Raw genomic sequence first — 16,481 nt, forward strand, 5'->3', positions numbered from 1 at the left:
GTTTTAATGTCAGAAATCTATGACCAACTCTTGAAAAAGCGGAGGAATTCAATAATCGCCTTGTGAAACATTCTAGAGTTTTTTCAAGCTGACGGTTAACTCTCAAATCTAACAACTATGAGGCTCCACATTAACTAGGTCTACTCAAGCATCTTTCCACCCAACCACAAACCGACGCACTTCACAACGACATCTACAAGTACACACAACATCAATCAGCCAGAGGCAATCTAGAAGGTGAAAACTCCACAAATTGATAAGCAGCCAAGGGGAGAAACCAAACACTCTGTTGCCCACTGTCAGTCTCACTTAGACAAGAGCACACAGATAAGACACAGGATGAATGTGTTTGTCTTTGTGCTGGTTTCCTCTTTTCAACCAGCTGCAGGCGGCAAGAAAATGGCTTTGTGCGTTGTTCTCGCGAAGAGAGTATGAAAGTGCGGAGATCCACAAATTTGCCCTCGAGCCTTGTGAATGAGATCGGGCTGTTGATATCCCAACGGGAGGGGGTCAACTGGATGCACTAAAATGTCATTCAATCATTCAGCCTGACATCTATGAGGATTGTGCTGGCTTTCAAGACCAGAGACCCCCATTGCCTCGCCCCAGCCACACACACGCAGCTAATGAGAGATGGAGATAGCTACAGATGTCTCCATTTGTGCTGTTTACCTGCTGTGCCAAAAGCAATCATGCCAAGGCGGCATGACTATTGTGACCAGCCCCTGCCATTCTCAAAGATGGCAACTGGTTTTTATGTGATAAACGTTTTATATAGACTTTTATGATGCATCAGTGTTGGAACTGTACTTTGAGAGATGCTGTACTTTGAAAGACTGAAAAATCACTTGCTGACATTGAGGTTTTTGCAGTTATGCCATTGAAAAAACAATTTTGGTTCCTCAAAGAACCTTTCAGTGAACAGTTCTTAAAAAGAAACACATTTTTCTTTGTGCACTCCTTAAAATTAACGTTATTTATTGGCATCTATGGTTGCATAAAGAACGTTTAACATCCATGGAAAATTTTCTATGCATAAAAGGTTCTTTATAGTGGAAAAAAAAAACAGTTCTCTAAATTATTAAATGTTCATCACACTAAATAAAAAATGGTTATTTTAGGAACTGTTCACTGAAAAGTTCTTTGGGGAGCCCCAAATGGTTCTTTTGTGGAACTGCACAGAAACCTCCTTTATTTTTACTACAAAATGGTTATTTTAGTAATTGTTCACTGAAAAGTTCTTTTGGGAACCCAAAATGGTTCTTTTGTGGAACTGCATAGAAACCTCCTTTATTTTTAAGAGTGTGTGAAGAACATTTTAATGATCTGAGGAACCTTTTTCCACTACACTCTTTAAAATAAAGGTTTCAAAAAAGGTTTTTTGCAGTCATGCCACTGAAGAACCATTTTTGGTATCTCAAAAAAAAAACCTTTTAGTGAATAGTTCTTAAAAGAATCACTTTTTTCTTAGTGCACTCTTTAAAATGAAGGTTCTTTTTTTGGCATCTATAGTTGCATAAAGAACATTTAACATCCATGGAAAGGTTCTTTATAGTGGAAAAAAAAAAAATTCTTAAAATCATGTTCTTCACACTAATAAAAAATGGTTATTTTAGGAACTGTTCACTGAAAAGTTCTTTGGGTAACCCAAAATAGCTCTTATATGGAACTGCATGGAACTGCAAGAACGTGTGAAGAACATTTTAATGTTGAAGAACCACTACATTTTAAAAATAAATGTTCCAAAAAAGGGTTTTCACAGTGCAAGGCAGCATTTCACTTAAGCGATCAATAAGATTACTAACAGCATGCAAGTTTAGCTACTAAGAGACAGAAGTGTGGACAAAACAAGTCCATATACAAGTGATGCTCCTGCCAAATCTTAACTTAAAAAAAATTAAAAGTCGAAAGGTTTATTCTGTTACACAAAACTTCACAACCAGGATTTTCCATCAAGCCTAAACAGAAAATCTACTTTGCAAATCGCTTTGAAGCATACTGTGAAAAGCCTCAGAATATCCTACTGTACAAGTAGACTATGTCTGAAAGCAGTATTCTGGCTAAAGCATTAAAAACAAGTTCACTTTTCCGTTCCACTTCATCTAGCCATATCTGAACGCAAGAATGCATCCTGCACTAACGCCTCTAAAGCTTTTTGTAATCCAAACTGAAATAAACTACCTTTTTGCGCCACAAGTTCAGAGGCTAATTCGGTTCAACTTTTTTTGTTTTTTATTTATTTCCACTGAGAAATCTATGAAACTCTATAAAGCATTGCGAAAAGTCAGTTTACGGGCAGACTATCTTTGAGAGAGAACTTGTGGCTTGGCTTTACAATCTGCGCGTCTGAAACCTCAGGGAAATGTGTTTCAAATAAACAAAAACTTATTTTCAGAGGGACGCCATGATTAGAAACTCAAAACTGGCCACATGTACAAAGCACCATTCAAGTGCTATCTAGAAGCCTTTAAAACACTGAAAAGACAAAGACTTCAGCTTTAAAAGCAATGCTCAGACAACCTTGCAACCACGACTGGCACAATAAATGCATCTGATTCTTATTTAAAAGGGAAAGATGTTTTTTATCTGCTTTTCAACATGTTACCATAGATGATGTCGATTTCAGCCAAATAATGAACAAAAACAGCCAAAACTGTTTGGTGTCATTTTACAAATTCACCTCACAGCAATCTCAGTGGCAGCCGCTGAGGGAACTGATCTTCATTTGAGCCAGCCAGAAAATCAGTCAGCCCTTTCATCAATCCCAATAGCAAAGGTTCCCCAATGTCTGAACCTGACTCTGTCATTACCATCAGCAATCAATCATTACCCTCAGCTCTTCTTTTAGGTTTGGTCAAGAGCATCCTCATCCCTCGTTTTGGTGCAGATGGATGGATGAGGGGCAGTGGTGGCTTTCTACAAGTGCTCCTCTATCCAATGCCTACTTACCAACACAGCCTCCAAATATGTAATGGCTCATTCTCTCCAAAAAAAAACATAAAGTGACTAATTTGATATTAGGTTTAGAACACACTTGACATTTAAAGCAACCTGGGGTGGTCGGTCAATAAATAGAAATATCATTTCATGGCAGAATTTAAACCTTGAAGCATTTACCAACCCGGATAAAACCATTTAAAAATCACAGTAAGCAGGCTGTGAATGCTAAACATTAGTGTTAGTACAATGTTTCAGACAGTCAGATGCTGAATGATATCATTGGATTATGCTGCGCTGCTTTTGTAACCGCGTCCACCGCAAGTAATACCGAAGCGGATAGACGGAACTTACCTTTATCCGCACCGCCGAACCGGAGAACGATGAGACTTGCGAAAAACACGAGCAGCCTTGCCCCCCGCTCCGCCATCACTTTCTAAGGTAAAAAAATACGCAAAATAATCTCGGGAAACAAGTTATCCACTGTGTTTTCTGATGTAAAGTTTTACCGACTAGAACGGACAAGGTGATTTATACAAAAACGCTGAACATCGTCCGCAACCGGCAAGATTTGGCGCTCCGCCGGTGCCAAAAAACAAACATTTAATTCTCCTGTAAGAGTCAAAGGCGAAACGGCGAAGGGTCCGGGTGTTTTCTTGAACTTAAAACCCCGAAGAGGGCTTTTAGAGGAGGCATTAAGTCAATCCACAGCCGACCCACAAAGGCAGCGGCTGCAAATGCGTTCCGACGCGCTGAAGACCGACCGGCGTGTTTCTGAAAGACGCGTTCAACAGATTTAACGGAGCCGCAGTGGAATATCCAACATAAGCACACGGCGTGTGGTGCTGGAGAGGCTTGTAGTGGGAATTGGTCCGTGAAAAAGCAGGCGTGGATTCTCACAGGATTCTGGATTTTTTTTTTTGGCCCGGGAAAGTCAAAAATCACGGCGTGTGGGTGCGTAATACGCATGCGCGCATCTGGATCCCAGTGTGTTGAGATTACTAAGGAATCACGTAACTTTCCAACTAATTTACTGGGTTGAATAACAAACACAGTTTTGGATTAGTAAGAGTTTTCATTTTTGTTAAAGAAATCTCTTAGGCTAGTCAAAGTTCCATTATTTGATCAAACATACAGTTTTCTATTTTAATATAATTTATTTCTGTAATGCAAAGCTGAATTTTCATCAGCCCTTACTGCAGTTTTCAGTGTTACATGATCCTTCAGAAATTGGAACAATTGTTGGAAACACTTGAGCTGCTTAATGATTATTTGATGAATAAAAAAAACAGCATTTATTCAAAATAGAAATATTTTCTAACAATACAAGCCTTTACTATGACTTTTTATCAATTTAACACATTCTTGCTGAATAAAAGTATTAATTTCTTCCAAAAAATTAAAGAAAGAAAAAAATTACTGACCCCAAACTTTGAACTGTAGTGTATATTGTTACAAAAGATTTATATTTTAAAGAAATGCTGTCCTTTTTAATGTTTTACTCATCATTTTTATTTTCCAAAAATAAATAAATAAATAAGCAGCACAACTGTTTCCAAACTAAGAATGATTAGAATGATTTCTGAAGGATCATGTGGCACTGAAGAATGGAGTAATTCTGAAAATTCAGCTTTGCATCACAGGAATAAATTCTATTTTAGAGTATATTAAAATAGAAACCACTATTTTAAATTGCAATAATATTTCACAACATTACAGTTTTTTCTGCATTTTTAATCAATTGAACACAGCCTTGATAAGCAGAAAACACTTATTTAAAAAATCTTTCTGATCACAGACTTCTGAACGGCGAGGTGCATCATACACACCTACTTCAAGCATGAAGCTACTTTGTTTTCTTAAAAAAAAGTAGGTTGCTAAATACATTACTGACACAGAAATGCAAGTCTACTTGATAAATCAGTTCCAATCCTTATTTTAATTCTTAACTTTAAAATCTGCTTGTATGCAAATTATGATGTAGAACAAAGCATGAAAGTCTCTTCAAGTATTGTCCTGATTGACCTGATTTACCTGATTTTACCAGTAAAATCAAAAACCGCTGTAGATTCTCATGGTGAATTAGGTTGTAAACTGACGTCATGATTGAACAGCTCTATTTTGATCAGTTAAAAGACAAAACAAAGCAAAAAACCTAAAAGCGCCTGTCAATAGGCTGTGGAAATGGATGCTGTGTATATGATTAGCTACTTACAGTGCCATCCACTGGTTTACATGCGGAACAGCACCTGAGGGCAAGCTAATGTAATCAACCATGACCAGTTTTTCACTGGATGTTAGACAGGCAGCAATAAAACAAAGTGTGCAGTAATGTCTTTAGATGTGTTCTCATTTTGCTCACTCATATAGTGAGTGAACGAGCGACACGTTTCCAGATTCAAAAGGTCAGATCACCATATTTGGAAGTTTGTCAAACTGACTTCGCCATCAATTTTCTGTATAATTACATGTAATGGTTGAAGTGTATCGATGTTCAGTACAAAACTACGCTCTTGGTGCACTGCAAATAGGTCACGTAATACTCACATGTGATTACTAGGAGCTCAGGTGCCCTTGGTTCTTGAAATTCAGCGTTTAATCCAAGGGCACGGCGTGCTTGCTTGTCTTCCCTGTGGGTGAATGGCTCATAAAGAATGTGTATGCTCTCTAGGAACAAAGTGATACCTGTCTATGAGTCACACACACTGAATATGCTTGAAGTGCAAAAAAGATGTCAGTCGTAATGAAGATAAAGTTTCTTTTGAATTCCGAACGACTACTGTACAACAAACTGACCAAAGCTGAGCTGGCCGTGGGTCATTTATCAAACTTCTTTGTGTTTTTCAAGAGGAAACAGAAGCTGTTCTTTCTCGTCTTTTGAGGGCCGTATGTGGTGTACGTCTCCAGCGAACCCTGACGATGCCAATTATTCAGCACTCTTTAGAAGTACGAGTGCTCACTTCACTTGGAATGGAGCCAGAATATGGCAGGGTGTTTTTTGTTATTAGAATTCATTTTGCAATTTTGAATAATGACAGTAAAAAGACTGTTGCTGCCTGAAAGTGGCCTGAGGGGCGGCATAAACACGTGGAAACACTTTTGCATGGCTGAAGGTTGTTTGCTTCAAGTGGAGATGGGTTTATAATGGGTTTGGACAAAATTCAGAATTGAAGAGTTGGCTCAATTCATGCATGTGAACTGGAATGGACTGCAAAATTAAAGGAATAGTTTACCCAAAAATGAAAAATTACTAAAAATGTATTTACTCTCAGGACATCCAAGATGTAGATGAGTTTGTCTCTTCATCAGTTTTGGAGAAATGTAGCATTACATCACTTGCTCACCAGTGGATGTGAATGGGTACCGTCAGAATAATCCACAATAATCCACAAGTAACCCACACCACTCCAGACCATTAATTGACAACTTGAGAAGGGAAAATCTGCAACGTTTTTAAACTTCAAACCATTGCTTCCAGCTAAAATAGTTGTCTTGCTTGAAATATAGGAGAGAAATATGCACAGATCAAGCACCATTTACAAGCCAAAACAGTTTAAAAACAAATATGTGGGTGGATTTTGAGCAAGTGAACTGTTTCGATGAAGAAACAAACTCATCTACATTTTTATAAATGGCCTAAAACATTAATCTTTGGGTAAATTATTCATTTAAGTCAAGATTTGCATCCTCTGCAGTGAATGGGTGCCGTCACATTTGGCCGAAATACAAATTCATAATCCATAATAATGTTTCCTCCAGTGAAAAATTCCATCTCCTCTTGTCTCTCATATCAAAATCCACCATCATATTTGTTTAGATCTGTTTTGGACTGGTTTCACTTTTAAATGTTGCTTGATTTGTGCATATTTCTCTCCTGATTCAGACAACTCGACTATTCCACTGGAAAAGGAATATTATGGTTTTAAAAATGTCTTAATGATGGATTTGTTTTTTACAAACATGCATCTTTTTGCTTAACAAGATGTTAACTGATGGACTGGAGTGGTGTGGATTACTTGTGGATTATTGTGATGTTTTTATCAGCTGTTTGGACTCTCATTCTGACGGCACCAATTCATTGCAGAGGATGCATTGGTGAGCAAGTGATGTAAAAGATACATTTCTCCAAATCTGTTTAGATCAAGAAACAAACTCATCTACATTTTGGATGGCCAAAAATGTTAATCTCTAGGTAAATTATTCCTTTAAGTCAAGTTTTACATCTTCTGCAGTGAATGGGTGCCATCGCTTTGGGCTGAAATACAAATTCATAATCCATAATAATGTTTCCTCCGGTGAAAAATTCCATCTCCTGTTGTCCTCTCACATCAAAATCCACCATCATATTTGTTTAGATCTGTTTTGGACCATTTTTCACTTGTAAATGTTGCTTGATTTGTGCAGATTTCTCTCCTGTTTCAGACAAGTCGACCATTCCACTGGAAAAGGAATATTATGGTTTTAAAAACGTCTTAATGATGGATTTGTTTCTTACAAACATGCAGCTTTTTGCTTCATAAGATGTTAATTGATGGACTGGAGTGGTGTGGATTACTTGTGGATTATTGTGATGTTTTTATCAGCTGTTTGGACTCTCATTCTGATGGCACCCATTCACTACAGAGGATGCATTGGTGAACTCATTTACATTTTGGATGGCCAAAAATGTTAATCTCTAGGTGAATTATTCCTTTAAGTAAAATTTTGCTTCTTCTGCAGTGAATGGGTACCGTCACTTTTGGCAAAAAATAAGAAACTAAAAAGTTCATCCCCTGTTTTCCACTCACATCAAAATCCACCCACATATTTGTTTAGATCTGTTTTGGACTGTTTCGCTTGTAATTGTTGCTTGATCTGTACAGATTTCTATCCTGATTCAAACAATATGACTTTTTCACTGGAGAAATAAATATTGTGGATAAAAGACTTGTTTGAAGTTAAAAACGTATTAATGATGGGCTTGTTTCTTACAAACAAACATCTCTTTGCTTCACAAGATGCTAATTGATGACTGGAGTGGTGTGGATTACTTGTGGATTATTGTGACATTTTTATCAGCTGTTTGGACTCTGACGGCACTGATTTGGTTCTGACGGCACCCATTCACATCCATTGGTGAGCACTCAACTACGTCTTCAGTGGCCTGAGGGTGAGTACATTTTCAGCAAATTTTTATTTTTGGCTTAACTATAAGTCAATAAAGAAATTTCCTGAGACTGACAGAGAAAGGCATATATGTCGGTGTTGATTCTGAGGAATGTCTGAGTCGCTTTAAAGCCCTTAAAATGACACTGAACAGCCTTCAATTTGCAGACGAGGAAGAAGAAACAGCTTGCCACTGCAGTGTATAAATGGCTCCAGAAATCTGACAGATGGAGAACTGACATTGAGAATGAGTTTATTTGCTGTCACAGGCTGAAAGCAGGATGAGATGTCATTTGACGACAGACTCTGTACAGGATGATGTTCACATTAAGTGAACCAAAGCGGCACTGGAAGATGAAGGCAATATTTGAGATGCATTGCTACCGCACAGTATGTGCTGCACAATATTTATTAAAGCAGTATGCCAAATGTAAACTGTAAAACTATGAGAATGCCATTTCAAACCCTCGTTCTTCGTCCTCCTGCCCTCTCTCTCTCCTCTGACGGGAATAAATCCCACTCTGGCCAAACTCCTAGGATTATCTGGGATTACTGCACGGTAAGAAAACATCACCAGATTTAATGTGATCAGGGTAAGACCAGCAAAACCTATTACTTGGAGACAGATCATGCTGTTTGAGTCAAGATCTCTCACACACACACGTCCAGTTCATAGCACCGATCTAAAAGTTCATTGTTTATGTGTGTTTTCTCGCTAAGCGTTTTTATATTCGACACTCAGCTTCAATCAGTCATTAAAAGTGTAATGAGAGGTACAGGGAGGGGGGCGTCTGTCTTTTCTGTATTAAGTTAGGGACTAAATTAAATAACGTGAAGGAGCTGATTAAATTTGCAATGTCTGCTGTCTCCTGTCGTTAATTATACAGAGTGTGAATTTGGCACGGTGCAGGCAGCACTGATGCGGTCGCAGCAGTTCACCCATCACCGAGACAGCACGCCTCCGCCCTCCGGTCATGTCCCTGGAAAACTCAGCCACGGGGGGGAGAGAAAAAGAGGCGGGACACTGGAGCTGTCAATCACATTGACCCAGAGGACGCGCAGAGACGATCACCTCGCTGCATGTAGGACAGTTGTCACCCAAAGTGATTGGATTGTTTCCCAAATGTTCTCATTCTAAAAAGGTTTAAATGTGTGGTAACGAATCTATGCCGTTCAGTGCAGGCACATTTATTTAAAGCGGCTTGCGATGCACTGCAGCAAACTGGGGTTAAAGGGTTCACCTAAAAAATTCAAATCATTTAACCGTTTATTTTACCAAAATAAGAGGGATCATACAAAATTGATGTTATTGTTTAACAGCTCTTAAAGGTAAAGTCCACTTCCAGAACAAAAATTTACAGATAATGTACTCACCCCCTTGTCATCCAAGATGTTCATGTCTTTTTTCTTCAGCCGTAAAGAAATTATGTTTTTTTAATTAACATTTCAGGATTTTTCTCCATATAACGGACTAATATGGTGCCCTGATTTTGGACGTTCAAAATGCAGTTTAAATGTGACTTCAAACGATCCCAAATGCAGTTGTAAATGATCCCAGCTGGGGAAGAAGTGAAATGATTGGTTATTTTCATTTAAAAAAAAAACAATTTAAATGCTTTTTAATCTCAAACACTTGTCTTGCTCTCCCTGAGTATTCTGGCTCAAGACAGTTAGTGTATGTCGAAAAACTCTGATCAGATTTTCTCCCTCAACTTCAAAAATGATTTCAAAATCATCCTACATCACTGCAGAAGTACCGACCCAGTGTTTGCAAAGTGAACATGCAAAAAAGATCAAACACCCTCAACAAAAAAGGTAAAACAGCGATATAGGATGATTTTAAAGTTGAGGGAGAACATGAGATGGGATTTTTTCGACATTCCCTAACTGTCATGAACCGGAAAAAAAAACAGTCCAGGCAGAGTAAGACAAGACGAGTGTTTGACATTGAAAAGTACATAAATTGTATTATTTTTATTAAAATAACCGATCTTTACGCTAGATAAAACCCTTCTTCCTGGGATTGTTTACAACCGCATTTGGGATCATTTGAAGCCGCATTTAAACTGAATTTTGGAAGTTCAAAATCTGGGCACCAAATACACAAAAATGCTGGAAAACTAAAGAATTTGTGGGACCCGAAGGATTTTTCTGAAGAACAGCAGTTAGTTTAACTGTTCAGGACAAACAAGTGACTCATGAACAACTATCACTAAACAAAATACAGCTGTGAATCATTCAGGAAACAACACAGTGTTAAGAATCAAGGAGATGTAAACTTCTGATATAAATCCAACTATTATTTTCTCTTGTGGACTATATGTAAACATCTTTTATGTGAAATATCTTATTTAGGCCTGTACTAAATAAATAATAACATGCATTTTGTATGATCCCTCTTATTTGAGTAAAATAATGAACATTTTGCAGAATCTGAAAAGGGGGTGTAAACTTTTGACCTCAACTGTCAATGTAAATTATTCCTGCCATCAAAGCTGAATTTTCAGCATCATTACAAGTGTCACAATATCCTTCAGAAATTATTCTAATATGCTGATTTGCTGCTCAAGAAACATTTCTGTTTATTATAAATGATAAAAACAGTTGTGCTGCTTTATATTTTTTGTGGAAATCATGATTTCATAATTCTTTGATGAATCGTAAGTTCAAAAGAATCAGCAATTATGTCTTTCATTTTTAATCAAATTAATGCATCCCTGCTAAATAGTTTTTAAAAAAGAAAAAAAAATCGTACTGACCTCAAACTGGTGATGCCAAGTGATGAACGCCACTGGTTCCTGCATGTCACTGTCTGAAACAAAAACATTAAAACAAATAAATAAATAAGCTACATGAGTTTTGGTGACACCAAAAAGTATATCTGGCTGACATATATCTGCATTTCTATTGGTTGCAGGTAATCCACTAAGAATGTTCATCTTTTTCAAGCTGGTTTGAGGGCTGTAACACAGAAGTGATTTCAAAGACAGGAAGTTGTTGTATTGAGGTCAAACCAACTTAAAAGACAGTAACATCCCGCTCTCTCAAGCCACAGAGGACACAGCGGGGACGAACTGCAGAATGGTAAGAAAAAAACAGGCCTAAATCTTCACACAAAAACAGCAACTTCAGAGGGGGACAAGCACAGAAAGCCCACAATCCTCCACAACCAGGGATGCAGCCCTGCTTTCACATAAAAAAGGCTCGCTCACTACCCTCCTATCAGCCACAACAAGACGCTGTGAAGTCGGGGATGAGCTGGGTTCACGCTGCGCTCCTGCACTTCTCCGAGCGCTCTGAACTCCCCCTTACAGGGCTGAAGGATTGTTCACGCTTCTCTTTTTGGAAATGCTGACATTCAATCGTAAAGTAGGCCACTCGTTTTTGGCGTAGTAGCATGCTTATGAAATACGTTTAAAGTCAACATGGACTCAGTATGGCTCTATTTATACTCTTAATACACATTCCCAGTCTCATTGTGCACGTTTTATCGAAACTGCTATTGCAAATGAAAAAATGTTGTTGAAAAATTTTACTTTAAAACGATTTCCCTTTTTGGCTGTTGCTACAGGCCATGCAGATGATTAGTTCAAGTCAAACAATAGGAAAATAGCTTAGCTTTTAGCAATGCAGCTTTTTTAAAATCAGTTAAATGCAAGCGCGTAGAATTTAGTAGGGATGCCCTGGACATGTCCCTACCGATATCCAGCAACTACTAAAACGTCCCTAGCAATAATTTTAATCAAACAATTAAATATATATGTGCATGTAACCACTGTTATCATTTTGGCCACATCTGAAATAGGTTATGCCATTAATATTACCTGAGACATTAAAGCAAAATCACAATAAAGCACTAGAAAACCATAAATGCACATTTAATACATAGGTAGAGTAGGAACATATAAAGTAGCCGAAGTGTTTAAAAGAGTCATCGGATGCCCATTTTCCACAAGTTGATATGATTCTTTAGGGTCTTAATGAAAGGTCTGCAATATACTTTGGTTAAAAATTCTCAATGGTAGTGTAAAACAACACCCTTTTTACCTTGTCAAAATGAGCTCTGCAAAATTCATCCTGTTCTGGTCGAGGTTGCTTTAAATGTTAATGAGCTCTGCTCGCCCCGCCCTTTCTTCTCTCTGTGGAGTGACGAGCCTGTTTACTTTAGCCACCTTTAGCTGCGTTTAGCCGTTAAACTTGCTAACTAGCATGCTATTAAGAAAGGCCATTGCAAAGATTCATAAAAAAAAAAAAAACTCATACTCACTTCTGCTGTAAGTGAAGCGAGATTACGAATGATTCGCGCTAACATAGATGGATATATGTAGATCGGGAGGCGCATTCCCTTCACAAACAAACTTAATCCACTGCATCTTCAGCGGCTCAGATGTCGGGAGTAAATGACAACCACTATGTTCATTATTATCACATCCAGCAACACAACACTTTAATTGCTCAATCGGAGATATTCTTGTCTAACTTACATCCCTGCTTCGGCATCGAAACAATGGAGGTCGGACTGTTACAGCTGATCTGAGGTAAGACACTCATGTCAATCAACTATCGTGGGAGCGGCCTCTGTTGGTGTGACGCCACAACGACAGGCATCTGAGAATGGCTCGATTTAAAAATGGGGATATCATTTTTACAGATTAATTAAAAACCACTGCATGGATTTTTATCATTACGGGGTAGATGAGTACATATACTTCCAACATGAATTGCCAACATGACCTTATAGACTAATACAATCAGATACAACAATGATTTCTCAAAAATTTATTACAATATATACTGAAATGTGTGATGCTTTCAACTGCCTATTGAACTGTCAACAACTGAATTGCACTGGTCAAACTATTTAAAATATAGTGAATTAAGCTACAAACTCAATCATAATGCACAATGTTTACATCCGACATGTATTATGAGGTGCACTTCATCATTGCGATGTGATTTACTAGTAAACCGGTTACCTCACCTGAATATGTTCGTAGGTCTTTGGAATGGAAATATGGATATTTTATTTGTAAACATCATACCTTTTTATGACAGTTAAAGTTATAAAACTAGTGACATAAGCCAGCAATAGTAGTGTAAACAAGGCTGAAAACGGGAAAAGCGGAGGAACAGACAAACTGAATCAACTGAGTGAGTCATTTACGCTGGAACTGCTCTGATTGATTCAAACTTGTGACTTCGATTGTTAAGTTTAAGCAATTCACTAGCAAAAAAACAGATCAAAAGAGCCATTTATTTTTGCATTTTGACATTGCTTGTAATGATTTAAAAAAAAAAGGGAAAATAGGGATAGGTGAAACGGATCTTTTCAAAACAATGAATCAGTTATACCATTGCATCGCAAAATGATTGTTTGGATGCGATGCCAGATTTTTGTTCTTGTATGTGAAATTTAACTAGCAGGAAACACAAATTAAGTTACATTTTCCTATATTCTCTTTCAAGTACTCAAACGATCCAAAAACAAACTATAGTTTCCAAAGCCATGATTTTCAAGGGTGTAAAATTCAGTACGGTGACGGTCACTATTACGTGTCCCAACCTTCATCCAGCAGCTACTAAATTTCCCCGAGCAATAATTTAGATCAAACAATTAAATGTCTGTTGTCTGTTATATCCCCACCAATGCCAAAATCAAACCTACGCCCTGGGTTTAATAACTTAAATAATATCTGTGGTTAACTTAAGCTAAAGATATTTTCATGCATTCTACAAATACAGTAACACCCCCATGTGATTTTTTAAAAGCTTTTACTTGTCATGGAAGTTGCTAATAAATTAAAACACCTCACTGATGGATTTGTTTCTTACAAACAAATTGATGGACTGGAGTGGTGTGGATTACTTGTGGATTAATGTGATGTTTTTATCAGCTGTTTGGACTCTCATTCTGATGGCACCCATTCACATCCATTGGAGAACAAGTGATGTAATGCTACATTTCTCCAAATCCGATGAAAAAACTCAACTGATGAAACAAACTCATCTACATCTCAGAATGGCCTGAGGGTGAGTACATGACATTGAAGTCATGTGACCATGGTAGTGCATTTATATTCTGCCGATTATATTTAGAATTAGTTGAATTTATTATCATGATGAACAAAACATGTAAGAATCAAAAACTTTTATTGGGCACAATGCTTATTTTCTGCAACAATCCAAAAGCTAGTGGGTTTTTATCAAGGGTGAAAAATACAAGAGTACAATCTCGCTAGTACTTTTCAATGATTTGACCGGTTCAATCACCACAATCACTTAAGCGCATTGTAAAAATCACATCATAATTACAATTTCTGTACTCTGGGAGGGCTTGAAGGCAAGATCAGGAATTATTGATTTCTCCAAGTTTTTTTTGTTTAAATCTTAAAGAGAAGGAAAAAGAAAAAAGAGAAAGAGACAAATAAAGGGAGTGGGAAGGACCCAGGGAGAGCAGACTGTGTAATTTAGCAGCATGTATATTTCAGCGTTTGTGTTTGTGCGTGTCTCTGCGCGCTACACGAGAGCCTCTGTCCTTAAGACGCGGCAGGGGGCAGAAAGCTGATGAGGGTTGTTTGTGAAACGACGGGCATTTAAAATGCCAGCACATTTACTAGACACGAGCAGACTGGCATTAAAGACCACTGTGGTGCTCTGGCACGCTCTTAAGAAGATTCCTTTTAATTGGCCTTCAGAGATGCCCGGATTACCCGCGAATTCTGTCTGCGCGACTGTGTTCGGCACTGATAAACAGAGTTAAAAGAGGTTTAGCTTGGTCAAAACTATACACTTGAAATCGGATTTGGTTCTCTTTTCAATGGGCGTGTTACCAATAAATATGCTAATGTTGAAAACAAACACATGTTACTATGGTGTTGATATGATAATTAACCTAACTTGCCTAACTTAGTAAACCTGTCAATTTGTGGGACACAGAGATCATGACGCGCACTAATTGGACTCTAAACATCATAATTGCCTCTTTAGCTGTCAGCATAATAGCTGCAAATTAGCGAGTTCAAATTTGCATGTGCTAGACTGTTGCACCGCATCAAATGACTTCAGTAGCGCTAACAGGAAAATTTATAAAGAAACAACAGTTCTTTGGTTCATAGCAGAGCCCTTTCTGATACTAAATATAGCCCCGCTTTTTAGCCTAGTGCATTAAAGTTGGTAACACTTGACCATAAGGCCGTGTGTCCACCAAAGCGTTTGTTCCCGAGGATAGTGTATTTTTCCAGTTATTTTCAATGGGAGTGCAGTGTTTCTAAAATGGCAGCTGCGTGAGGTACTGAGCGTCTTTTTCATGCTGAGCACTTCGAAGGGAGGGGTTTTAGGCGTAAAACTTAGAGCTCATCATCGTTACTTTTTATCCAGCCGTCCAATCATAGTGGAGGAGGGGTGGGACAAAATCACACTGACCAACCGCCTCATCCTACTTATGAAACAGCAACAGATGACAACAGCATACACAACAATGGAACAAAATCATTTAAAACAAGGACCAGATATAAACTCACAATTCTGACTTTAGAACTCGCAATTAAGAGTTTGTATGTCGCAATTCTGACTTTCACACAATTTTTTCAGAATTGTGAGAAATAAACTCAAAATTGCCAGGAAAAAAGTCAAAATTGCGAGATACAAACTTACAATTGCAATTTTAAAAGTCAGAATTGTGTGATATATAAACACGCAATTGCGAGTTCACAAAGTCAGAACTGCGAGATAAACTCACCATTCAGACTTTTTTCTCAGAATTGCGTGATACACATTTGCGAGAAATAAAGAATTGTGAGATACAAACTTGCAATTCTTTTTGTCTCGCAAATGCGAGTTTTCATCTTGCAATTCTGACTTTTTTCTTACAATTGCGAATTTATATCTCACAATTCTAAATTTCTCTCAGAAAAAAGTAAGTACTGCAAAATACAAACTCGCAGTTGCGAGTTCTAAAGTTAAAATGCCATGATATACTTGCAATTGCAAGTTAAAAAGTCAGAATTGCAAAATATAAACTTACCATTCAGACTTTCTTCCCAGAATTGCGAGATATAAACACACATTTGTGAGAAATAAAGTCAGAATTGCAAGACAAACTTTAAATCCTTTTTTTCTCACAAATGCAAGTTTTTATCTTGCAATTCGGACTTTTTTCTCACAGTTGCAAGTTTATATCTCGCAATTCTGACTTTTTTTCTCAGAATTGTGAGATATAAACTTCTAGTTATAAAGTCAAATTTTGAGGGAAAAATAGACTGATATGTTTGAGTTTATATCTCACAATTTCAACTTATTAACTATTAAGTATATTCTGCAATTCCGAGTATAAAAAGTCAGATTTTGTGAGTTTTATTCTATTATATTATATATGTGTGTATACTAGGGGTGTAACAGTG

The 16,481-nt window shown here is 37.6% G+C and overlaps 1 protein-coding gene across 5 annotated transcripts in view; it reads right to left on the reverse strand.

Moving 5' to 3' along the window:
• Positions 1–3,817, reverse strand: part of LOC127156937 (neogenin) — a 171,032-nt gene extending 167,215 nt beyond the window's left edge. For all 5 annotated transcript variants that reach the window (XM_051100103.1, XM_051100102.1, XM_051100106.1 and 2 more), the window contains exon 1: positions 3,292–3,817. In XM_051100103.1, coding sequence (XP_050956060.1) covers positions 3,292–3,367 — 76 coding nt within the window. In that variant the 5' untranslated portion in view covers positions 3,368–3,817. The remainder of the gene's footprint in view (positions 1–3,291) is intronic.
• Positions 3,818–16,481: the final 12,664 nt, after the last annotated feature.

The sequence above is a fragment of the Labeo rohita genome, chromosome 25 (assembly GCF_022985175.1).
Source record: "Labeo rohita strain BAU-BD-2019 chromosome 25, IGBB_LRoh.1.0, whole genome shotgun sequence".
Lineage (NCBI taxonomy): Eukaryota > Metazoa > Chordata > Actinopteri > Cypriniformes > Cyprinidae > Labeo > Labeo rohita.